A 14,540-nucleotide genomic window follows, 5' to 3' on the forward strand; every position below is an offset into this window, starting at 1 on the left:
TTTAAACGCAATCTCATGGCAATTCGTAACTTTTTGATTTAGTGGCTAAATCGTATGAATTCGAATGATCTAATTCGTACAATTTTGTACGATTTGCTCATCACCCAATGATGGTTGGGGTTAGGGGTGGGGTTGGGTTTTATTTTATGCTATGTGTTTGTTATAAAGTTATCTGTAGCTCAAATGACGGCATTCGGTGTTTAGCTTTTTGTTTGTACAGTGGCTCTGAACAGTCAAAACACCCCTCAAATAGTTTTTTTCATTTGCAAAAAGCTGAAAAAAGTCAGACCCGCAGGTTCCAGAAATTTTATGATGGATGAAAGTTTCAGTGGCAGTGTGTCAATATTGACACAATAAGAGGTTGATTTTATTTTTATACATGCGAAATTTACTGACGGAAATTTCGGTTTCAGTGTGCAATAACTTTAAAGGGCACCTATTTTAAATTGTTTTTAAGATTTAATATTAATATTATGGTTCTTCTGAGTGGGTCGGTTTAGGTTCAGTTCAAAACACAATTCAGATTTTTTTATTATATTGTGTTAAAAGTGTCAAAAGTGTACATGGTTCGTTGTTTTAGGGGTGTGTTGTTTCACATGAAAATTAGTTTCAAATTCCCATCCACCTTAAGAAGGGGGTGGAGCTCCAACCATGAGCAAACACACCTGAACCAATTAGTTAGGACCTGAACAGCATTTGATAATAACAGGCAGGTGTGTTTGATATGGGTTGCAACGGAAATCTGCAGGAACGTCGATCCCCAGGAACAGGGTTGGTCATGACTCATGCCTAATGTATGCCAACAGACTGGCAGACAGAGAGAAGCAACATGAGTGAGAGGACCATCATTCAGCCGTACATGTATGATTCGGACACAGACAAAGCAGAGACTACTGTTGAGGAATCAATAATCCTAATGTGCCAGAATGTGTCAGAGTGGTAGTTACAAAATCATTTGAGTCTTTGTTTAGTTTTGCAGCCGCTATGTAACGATGCATGTGTCATCCGTATAGTGATGCAGCGATTAACCAGTTTCACTATTAACAGCACTTTAATTCGTCACGGTTAATTAATCATAAAGGCCTCTTGACACCGTGTTTTTGCACCGAACAAAACTGCGGCAACTAAAAGTTATGCCAACTGTAGTTTTAAAGTTACGCGCTTGTACACAGAGACTAATAACCACGCACACTGGATTAACTTTGACTGAGGCTATAACTAAGGCAAGTTTGTTATTTCCAATGGAGGGACGCGCATGCGGGGCAATTGCGCTCACACTGTTTAGGTGCACCTAGTTGAGATGACAGGGTGCTTCTATGACAGCAGGAAATGCAAACGGCTGAAGTTTAAGGAAGACGCAATAAAGGTACACAGTTGTGCAAACCCTATGAGAGCGACCATAGCCCCTTTCACACAGTGATACCGGTAAATTTCTGGAAAATTTCCGGAACGACTTTACCGGTATATTCAAAAAAGCGCTGTTCACACAGGCGAGGACGTTACGGAAATTTTCCGGAAAAGAGCATTCACACATCCACTCCAAAATACCGGTAAATTCTGACATCATTCACCACAAATGAGCTTTAAACGGCTGCGCTTGTATTTGTAAACATTTGACTAAATTACAAACTCTGTGGATGATCAATATTGTGAACAACTTTCGCAGGATCACTTTCGCATGTCGAGATGTTCATAATATGTGTGTGTGCAGGCGCTCATAGGCGCACGCAAAGCTTGAAGGTAAACAAACAACGGCTTATCATAAGCATCTCATTGATGATTATTTACACAGTTGGCATTAAGAAGAACATATAAACGTGATCTGACTAACTTCTAGCAGCTAAATGTGTCTGGAAAAATATTCAAAGGCTTTTATCCTCACAAACCGCGCGGACGTAAATGCGTCTGACTGTTGTGATTGGCTAAAGCAGACGTCTCACGTCAGCACGTTCTAGACGTGCACGCGCTTATTACGAAAATCTTCCTTCTGCATTCACACAGCGCAGCATTCCGGCAAATTGCCGGTAATGTTACAGCTTCTCTATCCGGAAAATAGCCAGAACAAATTTACCGGTATTTTCAAAAAGGACCTGTTCACACATACAACCTTTCCGGAAAATTGCCGGCAATTTTCCGGAAAGGTCTGTATGTGTGAAAGGGGCTCATGTGGTCAATCGAGTGTTTTCAGAGAGAGTGTGAAAACTGTTTTTAATGACCCGAATCTTGATACGTAGCATTCATTGTGTGTTCAGCGCAAATGACGGCTAAATGTAAAATCTCTGTTGAGTCCAATGAGCCTTACATCCTAAAACAGAGCAAGGGTTTTCCCTTGCGCACATGTCAATAAATATTAGTGGGAGGAACCACACTCATACGTTAAGTTGTGGTCGGTCTTAAACCGCTCCAATTGGTCCACCGTTTTTATGTTGTTAAATTGAAAAAAAAGGACTGGTTGTGATTAAATCACCCCAATATGACGGTCTATACACTATACCTACACACATGTCTGTCCAAACAGCTTGAAAAGTAGATTTTTTCACCATAGGTGCCCTTTAATGAAAGCGATAAATGTAATAACCCCGCCTGCCATACTCGGTCTCGCCATGCAAATGAGCCGCGCTCAGCCTTTAGCGGCTGCCCATGTGGACAGACACCATGCCTTGTTGTTCTCCACGCTCATTGGTTCCCTCGCATCGACATGTTTTAATCATGTGCTAATGTACTGCAGGGCAGAGCTGCCGCGAAAACCCGGAAAATGGAGTACACGCACGCTTCACACCATATTCTCTATTTTCGCTCTTCCAAGCGCACAGAAACACATATGTACATCCCCTACAGTGTCTTGTGTATCTATGCATGTCATAAATATCACTTGTATAAACATTTCGACGTCCATCATGGGATTTAGCTCAGTGCGGAATGCCGTTCCGTCGGCTCTGCGTGACAGCGTGGTTCCGCCGTGGTTTCCCGTCGCTGGTAGTAGGAGGGAGGAGTAGCGCCGCTGAGGGCGGATCCTGAACGGTATGCCTTGTTGTGTTTTCTGTTACTCCAATCGCCATCTTGTTGCCAGTGAAGTAATGTGTTTCTGATGAATTTCGGGAGCGCCCTGGATGTCTTATGACTGTCTTTGGAAGCCGGTGGATTATACTGTGATTAACCCACTACACAAATCCGCACCGGGGGCTTGCACACAGTTGAACGGGAACGCGTTTAATCGGTGTTCAAAATGAGTATCGAGACCTTATTGGAGGCGGCCAGGTATTTGGAGTGGCAAGCCCAGCAACAACAGATTACACGTGGTAAGGCGGGGGGGACGTGGGTGATTGCATAGATAAAAGGGATATGTGGGATATGTATGAACTGCCTGGGATTTAACCATGCAAATTGCGTATTCATGCCGGTGCACTTCAAGAGAAACAAACTGCAGTGATATTTTCTTGTAAAAGCTGCAAGCATTGTGAATAATAGCTGGGTGATGGTATCCACTGGTTTCCAGTGTTTGTAGGCTGCAGTGTTCGTGACTGGGGCATATTTCGCTTACTCGGTTTCCGGGTTAAATCCAGGCTATATATAGTGTGCTACTATACTCGCTCAATAGCGCTGCGGTGGGTGGGTACATTTGTACTCGGGCCGTCGTGTGTTTTATGTTTACTGCCACACACACATTTAAAAAAAATTATATTGGCTTTGTTGTATTCCTAAAACAACACGAACGGTATTTATCAACAATGTATCAGTAAACAAGTTCATTCAAAGTAGCGAACGTCGTGTTTCTTATCCTCTGGGCGGTGGCAATAGACTAAAGGATTTTTTTTACATAATGACATTGCCGAGCGCTTATCTCGCTCATGACTTTCAGGACCAGCCTACTTTTCTGTTCATACTTCCTCGTATTTATTTCCTCATCGGCTTTTTAAAGTTCTCAAACCTTCTAGACGTCGACAATCCATGAAACAATCAAAGTCACAATTCACCCTCGACACATTTGTCGTTTTAAACGGAGCAGGAGGCTTTTTGTTTCATTCTCAAGATGACGTGTCAGTGAAGCCACGCCCACAGCAAATACCGCGTGCTAAAAGTCCGCCCTCTCCGACCACGTGCGCGCCAGACAGCCCCCCCTCCCTCCTCAGGTCACAAACCGGGGAGAAAATAGGGCATCGCCGCCCTCCCTCAATGCAGAAGTTATATAATGTGCATTTTTTCATGCATATCCAAGTTTGAGCTTTGCACGCTGGTCTACTCTGCAGACTGATTTTCTTGGAATACAGATGCTGAACAGTGCTTGCAGTATTTTTGAACGTCTCTGTAGGTTTTTCTCTATTCGGATGTGCATACTTTGCATTCTCTTGCACAACATTTGACCTTGTACCAGATCTGGAAAACTGCATGCGATCTCAAATTGAAGACCCCTTGTTGGGGGGTATTTAAACAGAACAACTCCCTCATTAAACTGTGCTATCAGTAAAGGGATAGTTCACCAAAAACTGACCACAAGAGAAGATGTTGTGAACATAATCTGCAGTCATTGACACCCATAGCGTTTGTTTCTCCGACTGTGCAATAGTTACAGGTTTCTAACACTCGCCAAAGTGTCTTCTTTTGTGTTTAACAGAATAAAGACACTCGTAATTGTAGACTCAGAACCACTTGAGAGTGAGCAAAATGTACATTTTGGCCAAACAGATCACCTTAAGGGATTTTATAAACAGATTGAAAGCAAATATATAATAGATGCAAAAATATACATCTAAATGACATGCCTAAATGAAGGTTCATATACTTGAGATGCAAAATGAAGAATTCAGGTCTTGTTTTCTGAGAATCTGCACTAAGATACCTTAATTTATGCTCTAAACATTAACAAATGATACTGAAGTATGGAGACTTTCAGTTTGCAATCAAGTTGCTAGTCCTGCTGAAAGATATTTGTTGTTTAATCATATTTCAGCTTTAAAGAAAAAAGATCCTTTAAATTTTAATTTTGCTTTCCAAGTGAATCCGCTTGTTAAGTTGTGACGTGTTTGTGACGTATGTAATCAGTAGGCCAACACGGAATCTGCGCACGCAGATTTCTGCAGTTTTTTAGCCCATCATTAATTCTGTTTATTTATTTTTTTACTTTTATTTTACAAATTTATTCAGTTTTTAATCAGTAATTTATTACTTTTATTTTACATATTAAGGTTTTAGTTATGATACTCCGCTGGATACTCCCAAAATAATTGCCATGAAAAATTCTCTGCAGAAATAGCAAAAAACCTCAGCAGATTCCGTCTGGCCCTAGTAATCAGGCCCGGATTGGCTAATCGGGAGGACCGGGAGAATTCCCGGTGGGCCAGTCCGTTTTTTGGCCGCGAGGGCTGGTGTTTCTAGCTGCTTGCACTCTCGGCAGTCACACTTTTTTTCATTTATTTATTTATTTGACCATAGCCTCACTCTTTTTATTCATCATTTTGCCGCAGCTCCGCTCTTCTTATTTATTGTCCGGCAGCCCCATAAGCACAATGCAGCCTTCAAGGTAATGATGATGTCAATATCATTCGGGCCACAGAAGTATAACAGTGCCATTGTGGTCCAGTGATCAGCACGTTGCGTTACGACGCCGTCGATCCGTGTTCTAACCTCACTTGCGAAATTCTTTTTTTATTTTTTTTATTTTTATTGTTAAAGCCTGGTTTATACTTCTGCGTCAAGTGACCGGTGTGACCCACAGCGCATGCAACGCTTGTGGCTGTGCATTTATACTTCTGCACGCTGTCTCTGTTGGTCTGCATTAGCACTTTCGAAACTCTAATTGGCAGTGAGGTGTAAATGTTCTTCTGTGTTGAGTTTCTTCGCTGCTGTTTTGCTTTTTCTGAACACTTCCGGGATGTACAAGTGGCTCAAACTCGCTCATTTTGAGGCAGGAACCGGCAGACGTGCAACAACTTTAACTATGAGGTAAACACAAAACAAAACTTTCCTTCTGGAGCTCCTTCACGGGACTCCACACTTGTAAACAATCGCTCCATCAGGCTCGCGCCATTCCCGCGGCTCTCGGTCCCGCCCAGACTCGTCAGCACTACCAAGCCGACCAATCAAAGAGCTTGCGCTACGCGTCGTTGCGACGTGTAGTTACATTTTTTGAGAGGTGCACATCAGCGACGCCGACGGCCACAGCGAAGGGCTATGCGTCAGCGCCGTAGCATACGCCGGCGTTTGACGCAGAAGTATAAATCAGCCTTAAGACATATAAAACTGTAAGGTTGTTGAACATTTGAAGTTCTAAAGCAGCTGTTTTCTTGAAAAAGACGTGATTGCGTAATTAGAAACTGAATTGGAAATGACGTTATTTTAATATAGTCAGTGGTGAACTGAGGTGGGCCGATCTAAGGCTTGAAACTCCAGGGCTGTAAAGGAGTCCCACTCCGGCCCTGTATGTAATACTGTTTCCGGGTCCAAGCCGCCACTCATTTAAATTGATAAAATACTCTTTTATGACCACTTTTTATTCATATTACACATTAAATTAATTTTATATAAAGTCATAGTCTCCCTATTCAGTTTCATATTGAGTCTCCCTATTCAGTTTCATAGAGCGCCTGGACCCGGAAGCCACTTCGCGTAACGTCACACTTAACAAATGGACACATCTTGTTTGATTAATTTGAGATTCTTTAGATATTTGTGCCGTAAAAAAGTTTAGATACAGCATGCATGCATCAGAAAATAATAAAGTTTTGCACAAAGAGAACAGAATGTACAGTAAAGCCTATTTTAATATGTGAAAATAATTCCCTGGAGTCATATGTTTCACGGGTATATTTTTGCCAATAGCCATAATCTGTTCTGAAAAGGTATTTTCTTAATTTCCAACTGTAAGAATATCAAAACTTAATTTTTGTGAAAAATATGCAGTGGTAAGAATTTGGACAACTTCAAAGGTAATTTTTGCAGTATTTAAATGTTTTTGAAGCCCTTAAATTCCAGATTTCCTATTCAGATAATAGTTTTATCTCTCAAATATTGTTGACTGAGTTTCATTTGACGTATGACCCCCCCATTCACACGGGGCTTCAGCATCAACGCTTGACTGAAGGTGTGTCTGAAGTTGGGGCTGACGCAATCGTCATAGCAGCGTCAGCCAATGAAATTCAGGCCCCGTTTACACTAATGCGTTTTCATTTCAAAATGCATACGTTTTGCTACGGTTGCTCCATCCGCCCTCACTACGCTGGAGTTTTCGAGCATCGAAAACGGAGCGTTTTGGAAATGCTGAAGAGGCTGTTTTCATTCTAAAATGCTGCTGCTCCGTCTCAGTGTTGATGGGTGAAAACAGAGACATCTGAAAACGGAGGTGGGACATTCGCCTCTCTGATTGGGACTTTTCCTCAATATTAAGTAGGATAAAGTTACATGCAGTTCAGGCATCATCTCCTTGTAAGTTCAGACTTCACAAGTTTGATATGGAAAACAGACTCACGAGGACACGTCCGGTAAATCTTCAAAGGGAACAGTGTACTTTATAACCTTATTCACATCACCCCGGCTACATTGTTTCACTTTCTCAACAATAAAATGAAAACATGATATAAGCAACTGCCTATTTAAATTTTGATATTAGCAACTTAACAGACAGCAGAAATGCTGAGGCGTTGTGCAGCATAAATAAGCGTCATCTTCACTGAATGCATATTTATAACAAAACAGAGCCTATAACAACTGCCTCGTTTCATTTTCAGTGAAAATACAAAACACACCCTCTCTTTTGCTGAATATTAGTTTTAATAATTAACATTGTTAGTTTTTGAATGTGAATATCTTTTTGAACAATTTTCGAGAGTGTGACATGCTTGACCTCAATATCAGATTGAAGAGACTTTATGTATGTATCTGCACAGCTTCTTCGTTTCAATTTAAAAAATCAAAAATCTGTCTTAATTTACTTTCTCTTTACTTGCTCCATACCAGTTTAGAAAACCTGTAACCTGCAACTTCAAAAGTGTTTCATTTTCAGTTTCAAACATTCTTCAAAATATCTTCTTTTGTGCTTAACGGAATGAAAAAAAATCATAATGGTTACAGAACCACTTGAGAGTGAGTAAAATGTTAATTTTGAACAATAATCCCTTTGGGGGATTTTATTCACAGGTTTGTAGAAAATGTATAATAGATCTCTAAATTAAGGTTCATATACAAAGAGATGCAAAATGAAGAATTCACGTCTTGTTTTCTGAGAAACTGAACAAAGACAACTTAATTTATACTATAACAAATTATATTAAAGTATGAAGACTTTCAGTTTTGAACACATGTAACCTGCAACTTCAATAGCATTTGGTTTTCCTACTATGGACGTCAATAGTTACAGGTTTCAAACATTCTTCAAAATATCTTCTTTTGTGTTCAACAGAACAAAACAAATCAAATGTTTGGAGGCACTCGAGGGTGAGTGAGCAGTGAGTACATTTTCACTTTGGGATGATGATCTGGGCGAGGCAGTGGCACAGTAGGTAGTGCTGTTGCCTTACAGCAAGAAGGTCGCTGGGTCGCTGGTTCGAACCTCGGCTCAGTTGGCGTTTCTGTGTGGAGTTTGCATGTTCTCCCTGCCTTCGCGCGGGTTTCCTCCGGGTGCTCCGGTTTCCCCCAAAGACATGCAGTACAGGTGAATTGGGTAGGCTAAATTGTCCGTAGTGTATGAGTGTTTGTGTGTTCAGAGATATTTCAGAGATGTTTCCCAGAGTTGGGTTGCAGCTGGAAGGGCATCCGCTGCGTAAAAACTTGCTGGATAAGTTGGCGGTTCATTCCGCGGTGGCGACCCCGGATTAATAAAAGGACTAAGCCGACAAGAAAATGAATGAATGAATGATGATCTATCCCTTTAAAAGGCTGTTGACAGATGACTTCAGCAGTGTACTTTTCAGTAAATGCATGTTTCTCCCACAGTTATATAACAGAGAATTGTGCGTCCCCTGAAAACATCCAAGCTTTCTTTAGTTTTTGACGTCTTCTGAAAATGCTTTTCAGTCAATATTATTATTCCTGCTGATGCAGGAGGATTCCCGCATGTCGTGGTTTAATACGTGCAAGCGTTTCACATCAGGTCAACCCTTTGTCTATTCTGTACTCGCTTTTGTCAGTTAAGGTGCAGTTTATTGCGCAGGAATGTCTTGCGCAGCAAATTACTCTTTTGGCTCAAAGACCAATTAGGGAACAGCCCTAATTCCTCCCCCATTCGATTTAGGATTTAAACATTGATCTTGCGTCACAACCTGGATGCAGCTGAATATGTATTGATGAGGCTAAACAATAGATTCCTCCATCAGTGATGGAAATGGCTGGACGCGAGGGCATTTTTGGCTGCAGTCAGATGGTGTGACCGGGCCTCTGATTCTTTAGCTCTCTCGGCTTCTCCTGCAGACTGATTGCTGTGTGTGTGTGTGTGTGTGTGTGTATGTGACGTCATTGTAGAGCTGGAGACTGGCAAAACTCGTACTGGGGCTTCTCTCTTAAAGAAACAGAGCGACTCTTAGAGACTCACACCCCACCCTCATTCAGAGTCATGGAGTGCATCTGTTTGTTTTTTTCATCTTAAAAAAAAAAAGGATTTAAGCTTTAGTGCATCATTGTTCATCCTAAAGCTATCATTGTGTGTGATTTAGTCTCTGTAGTTTCTCATTATTAATTTACATGGTTATCAGAGTCAAGACAAGCACTAATTGGTTCCATTACTGATCTGTAAATTGGTATTGAACAGTAATATCTCTGGTGATATTAATTAGCTTCGGCTCTATAGTTGGTTTTTAGCCATTTTGCATGAATGTGCATTTCTCTTAAAGGTAAAACAGATGCTATAAATACCTCAATAGTTAATGCTACAACACACTTTGAAGTAAATGTCATTTATTTCAGGCTGTTAATGGATTATCAGTCTGTCTGAGGAATAAGTATGTTTAGTCAGAGGAAGATTAATTACTACAAGACAAGACCTGGAGTGAAATCATTTCGATTATGCAGTGTCAATCAATTCTTATGGTGCTCATCTCCTTATAGCAGGGCTCGAAATTGCGACCATTTTAGTCGCATATGCGCCCGAAATTTAAGCTATGCGACTCATAATATATATTGGGAGCATTCGTGCGACTGCATATTATGGTTATAGTGCGATCTGTTTTTTTTTTTTCTAAAAACGTGGTAAATTCGCTCTTCCCTGCCGCTATATTGGTTCATATTAGCCGTCAATCACTCAAGACTTTCCGCTGTCAGATGACAAGGAGGGAGCTTTTGTGACCGCGGGGATTGCAAACGGCTGAAGAGTGAAAAGTACACTGAATCTCGATGCGTTGTATGCACAGCGTTCAGCCAACACAATCTCACGGCAATTCATAACTTTTTCATACGTTTCCTCGTGAGCAGGCTGCAACAGCGCAAATGTCCGCTAAAACACCATCGCCAAAGAAGCTTGCCTTTACTAAGTTTGATCTGATGCGGGTTATAACAAAGAACAGTATTGCGCCGGTGGGCATCGGGAGAATCCTGCTCTGCCCCCCTCATATATTGGGTCGGCTGACTTGCATGCTTTTCCACAAACACAGAAAAATGTAATTCAGCGCATAACGAGGCTGAGCATTAAAACGACACGAACCGAAACCAAAACTTTTAAAAGTGAGACTTTTCTTCCTTTCTTTTGTCCGTTCTTTCTTGAGGTCTATATTATTTTTCTATTTAATTACTTATGACTGCTTTGCAGCTTTCAGCATTGGATTAAATTATTTATTATATTATTTCGTTTGTTTTGTAGCAGAAATATTATTTATTAAATTGGCATGCATATAAAAACAATAGTACAAAATAAATATTTCTTACTACAATGCTTAATTTGTGTTTGATGCAAACCATCAATTTATTTTTCATTTTTCATAAATTAACAGTAGGACTTTATATAGCAGATAACTTGCATTAAAGCACATTCAAGGCATCTTGATGATGGAAATATTATTCATTATTAGTATTATTGTCATCATCATCATCATTAATATTTTATAATTATTCAACATTCATTTTGGAATTATTGCACAAATATTAAGTCATCACAGCATTAGTTAGATAGTTGTTTCTGGGTTTTGTTAGTCCCAATTGATGTTATTTTCAAATACAATAAATCCCTTAATATACAACTTGTCAAATATATCATTCATTTTTGGTGGATGCTCCTAATTTTTTTCTGGTGCTCCTAAATATTTCAGGTTGGGAGCACCGGTGCTACCAAGTAAGAAAGTTAATTTCGAGCCCTGTATAGTCTTAAGAACAAAAGCAGTGCAAGTATTAGTTCAGTTTTTTTGATAGCCAATAGCAGGATGACCAGTGGATATCGTCTTAATACATAACAGTATGTTCATTAAAGGAAACATATTTGGTGATCAGTTACGTTTATTCCACTATTATAACACATAAATAATGGTTTGACATCAGGGATTCGCTGAACTTGAGTTTTGGATGGCCTTGGCTGAAAAACAAAACAGAAACTGAAAATGCTTTGAAATAGTTATTTATTGTGTCAATAAACAATAGAGATTATTATCGAAGACTTTAAATATTACTCGCTAACTTAAATTTTACTGATTAAAGATAAACACAAGCCAATAAAGTAACTTTATTATATAGACAGTAACATTTTTATTTACTTAAGTGTGACGCCACACGAATTGTATGAGGAGACTCAACAAATAGTAATAATAAACGTTTACAAAGTGATGTAATACTTTCGAAAATCACGCTCGATGGCCAGAAAGTGATAAATTTTTGCTAATTTGTTCAAATATTTGTGTCTGTGATGCAGCAAGTCCAGAAACTGTCGAGTACACCATGATTTTATATCCTATTCCATATAAGAAATGTAACGATTGTAAATGCTATCCCAAAAGAATTAGTGCATCTAACAAAAAATCAGATTCCCTATTAGGGCTGCTCGATTTTAGGAAAAATCATAATCACGATTATTTTGGTCATAATTGTTATCACGATTATTAAAAACGATTACTGTTGAAGTCAAAATTATTATCGCTCCTGAGAATCTTTTTAAAATAAATATTTCCCGAATGATGTTTAACAGAGCAAGGAATTTTAACAGCATTTCCTATAATATTTTTTCTTCTGGAGAAAGTCTTGTTTGTTTTATTTCGGCTAGAATAAAAGCAGCTTTAAATATTTTGAAACCTATTTTCAGGTCAATATTATTAGCCCCTTTAGGCAATATATATTTTTTATAGTCTGCAGAAGAAACTACTGTTATAGAATGACTTGCGTAATTACCCTAATTAAGCCTTTGAATCTGAATGCTTGTATTTTGAAAAATATCTAGTCAAATATTATGTGCTGTCATCATAGCAAAAATAAAAGAAATTAGTTATTAGAAATTAAAGTTATTAAAGTTATAGTTAATATAACTTTATATAGTTAGTTAACTAATTAATAGTTATTAAAACTATTATGTTTAGAAATGTGTTGGAAAAAAAATCTTTACATTAAACAGAAATTGGGCGAAAAGCGTTGCTAATATTCAGGAGGGCTAATAATTGCAAGTGGTGCTCGCTGCAGAGCCATTTGAGGATTTGTTTATTTATTTTTATTTTGCAAAGAGCTGCACAAATTACACGGAGTCACATATAAATGAAAAACAAAAAACAGAATAAAAACATTAAGATGTTTTAAATGGTGTGCGTCAAAGTAAATAAATAAGAGCATATAAAAAATATACAACATGCATAACAGTAGAAAGCATATTAATATACTGTAGGTCTTAAAAATTATCTAAATTAAGCAAATCAGTCATTCGTTTTCGTCCGGCTTGGTCCCTTGTTTATCAGGCGTCTCCACAGCGGAACGAACCACCAACTACTCCGGTATATGTTTTACGCAGCAGATGCCCTTTCAACCGCAACCGAGTAATGAAAACACACACACACACACACACACACACACTAAAAAAAATTATTCAAAGATGATTACTTGGATTTACAAATTTTTTTTTTAAGTTAAGTCCTTATAAACAATTTATTTGGGCTGAATTTAAACAAACAAATTAGGTTGAACATTACTAAATTCAATATGTTTGTTTAAATTTAACCCATTTAATTTGTTTGCAACAATTTTGTAGACATATTTTTGATTTTTTTAGGGCACTATGAACAATTTGTTTATTCAGTTTATTCAGTACCACATGTTTTTGGACTGTGGGGGAAACCGGAGCACCCGGAGGAAACCCATGCCAACACAGGGAGAACATTCAAACTCAAGAAATGCCAACTGTTTAAGATGGGACTTGAACCAGTGACCTTCTTGGTGTGAAAATAGTAATTATAGTAATAATGGCAGTAAAACTGACAACATTAACAAATACTACTACTGTTTTCTAAGTTCTAACATTTCGTCTGTTTTTTTTTTTTCTTGTCCAGAAGAGGAGGAGCGGCGAGAGAAGGCTCTTCTGTCCCGTGAGGCCGAGCACAAGCTCTCGGCTCCTGTTATCCAGTCGGTCCAACTCAATCATGTGACCTGGACAGAAGAACTGAGGCTCGAACCTCAGCGCCAGCAACAGCAGCCTCCGGTGCCTCCGCCTCCACTCCCTCCTGCTGTTCCCATCACCGTCATCCCCATCCCGGTGGTCACTGCCAGCCCTGCGGTTCCTCAAATTCAGCCCGCTGCTGCCCTGCACACGGCTCCCACCCTGCCTGTGGTCTCGCCGCTGACCAGCGCTCTGTCCCAAAGCAAAGACATGCTTTCGCCTCAGCAGCATCGGCATCTGATCGCTCACGTGAAGGCAGAGACTAACAGTGTAGCTCTGCCCAACAACAGTCCCCAAGCAGCGCAGACGCAGAGCCTCCTGCAGCCCTTTCCAGCCTCCATCATCACAGCCCAGCAACACCTGCTGCCCCAGCCTGCACTCACCCAGACCCAGCCCACGCCAGCACAGGGGCAGCCGGGGCAACTGGGACAACCGGCCCGGCCCAATGGAGCCACAGTGGAGGATCCTAGAAATCTGGATGGGAAGAGGAGACCTGGAGGGTGAGTTGTGTTCTGTGAGTTTGTTAACAAGAAAGTAGAGCTGCTTAAATTGGCGGATTTAAATAATTTTAATTAATAAAATTTGTAGAAATGATATTTGCTGTGGTCACCTTCCTTTATTATAATGATAAAAAACAATAATAGTAGTAATGATAATAATAATAATAATAATATCACAAATACTACTAATGTTACTAGTAATGCTTATAAACAAAAATAAACATAATAATGAACTAAAATATAAATGGAGATTAGTCAATTAACAATGATAATATTATAACATCAGATATAATAGTTATTTATTGAAAAATGGCTCGCGCTGATAATGGCGGACGTGAATCAACAAACTGAGGATATGGGGAGGTCAATCAATGGGCCTGTCAATCAATATGGGGAGGTCAATCAATGGGCCTGTCAATCAATATTGGTGGGCGGGGGGACCGCACTCCTGCGTCAAGTTGTGGTCGCTCTAAAAACCGCTCCAATTGGTCCACCGTTTT

General features: G+C 39.6%; 1 protein-coding gene across 2 annotated transcripts in view; it reads left to right on the forward strand.

The window, feature by feature from the left end:
* Positions 1-3,050: 3,050 nt before the first annotated feature.
* The window catches only part of mntb (MAX network transcriptional repressor b), a 45,937-nt gene continuing 34,447 nt past the window's right edge, over positions 3,051-14,540 (forward strand). Inside the window, exons 1-2 of one of the 2 annotated variants that reach the window (XM_005170271.6) lie at positions 3,051-3,299; positions 13,434-14,040. In XM_005170271.6, the coding sequence (XP_005170328.2) occupies positions 3,227-3,299; positions 13,434-14,040 (680 nt within the window). In that variant the 5' untranslated portion in view covers positions 3,051-3,226. 2 annotated transcript variants of the gene reach the window in all.

This window comes from Danio rerio, chromosome 21 (genome assembly GCF_049306965.1).
Source record: "Danio rerio strain Tuebingen ecotype United States chromosome 21, GRCz12tu, whole genome shotgun sequence".
Classification (NCBI taxonomy): Eukaryota; Metazoa; Chordata; class Actinopteri; order Cypriniformes; family Danionidae; genus Danio; species Danio rerio.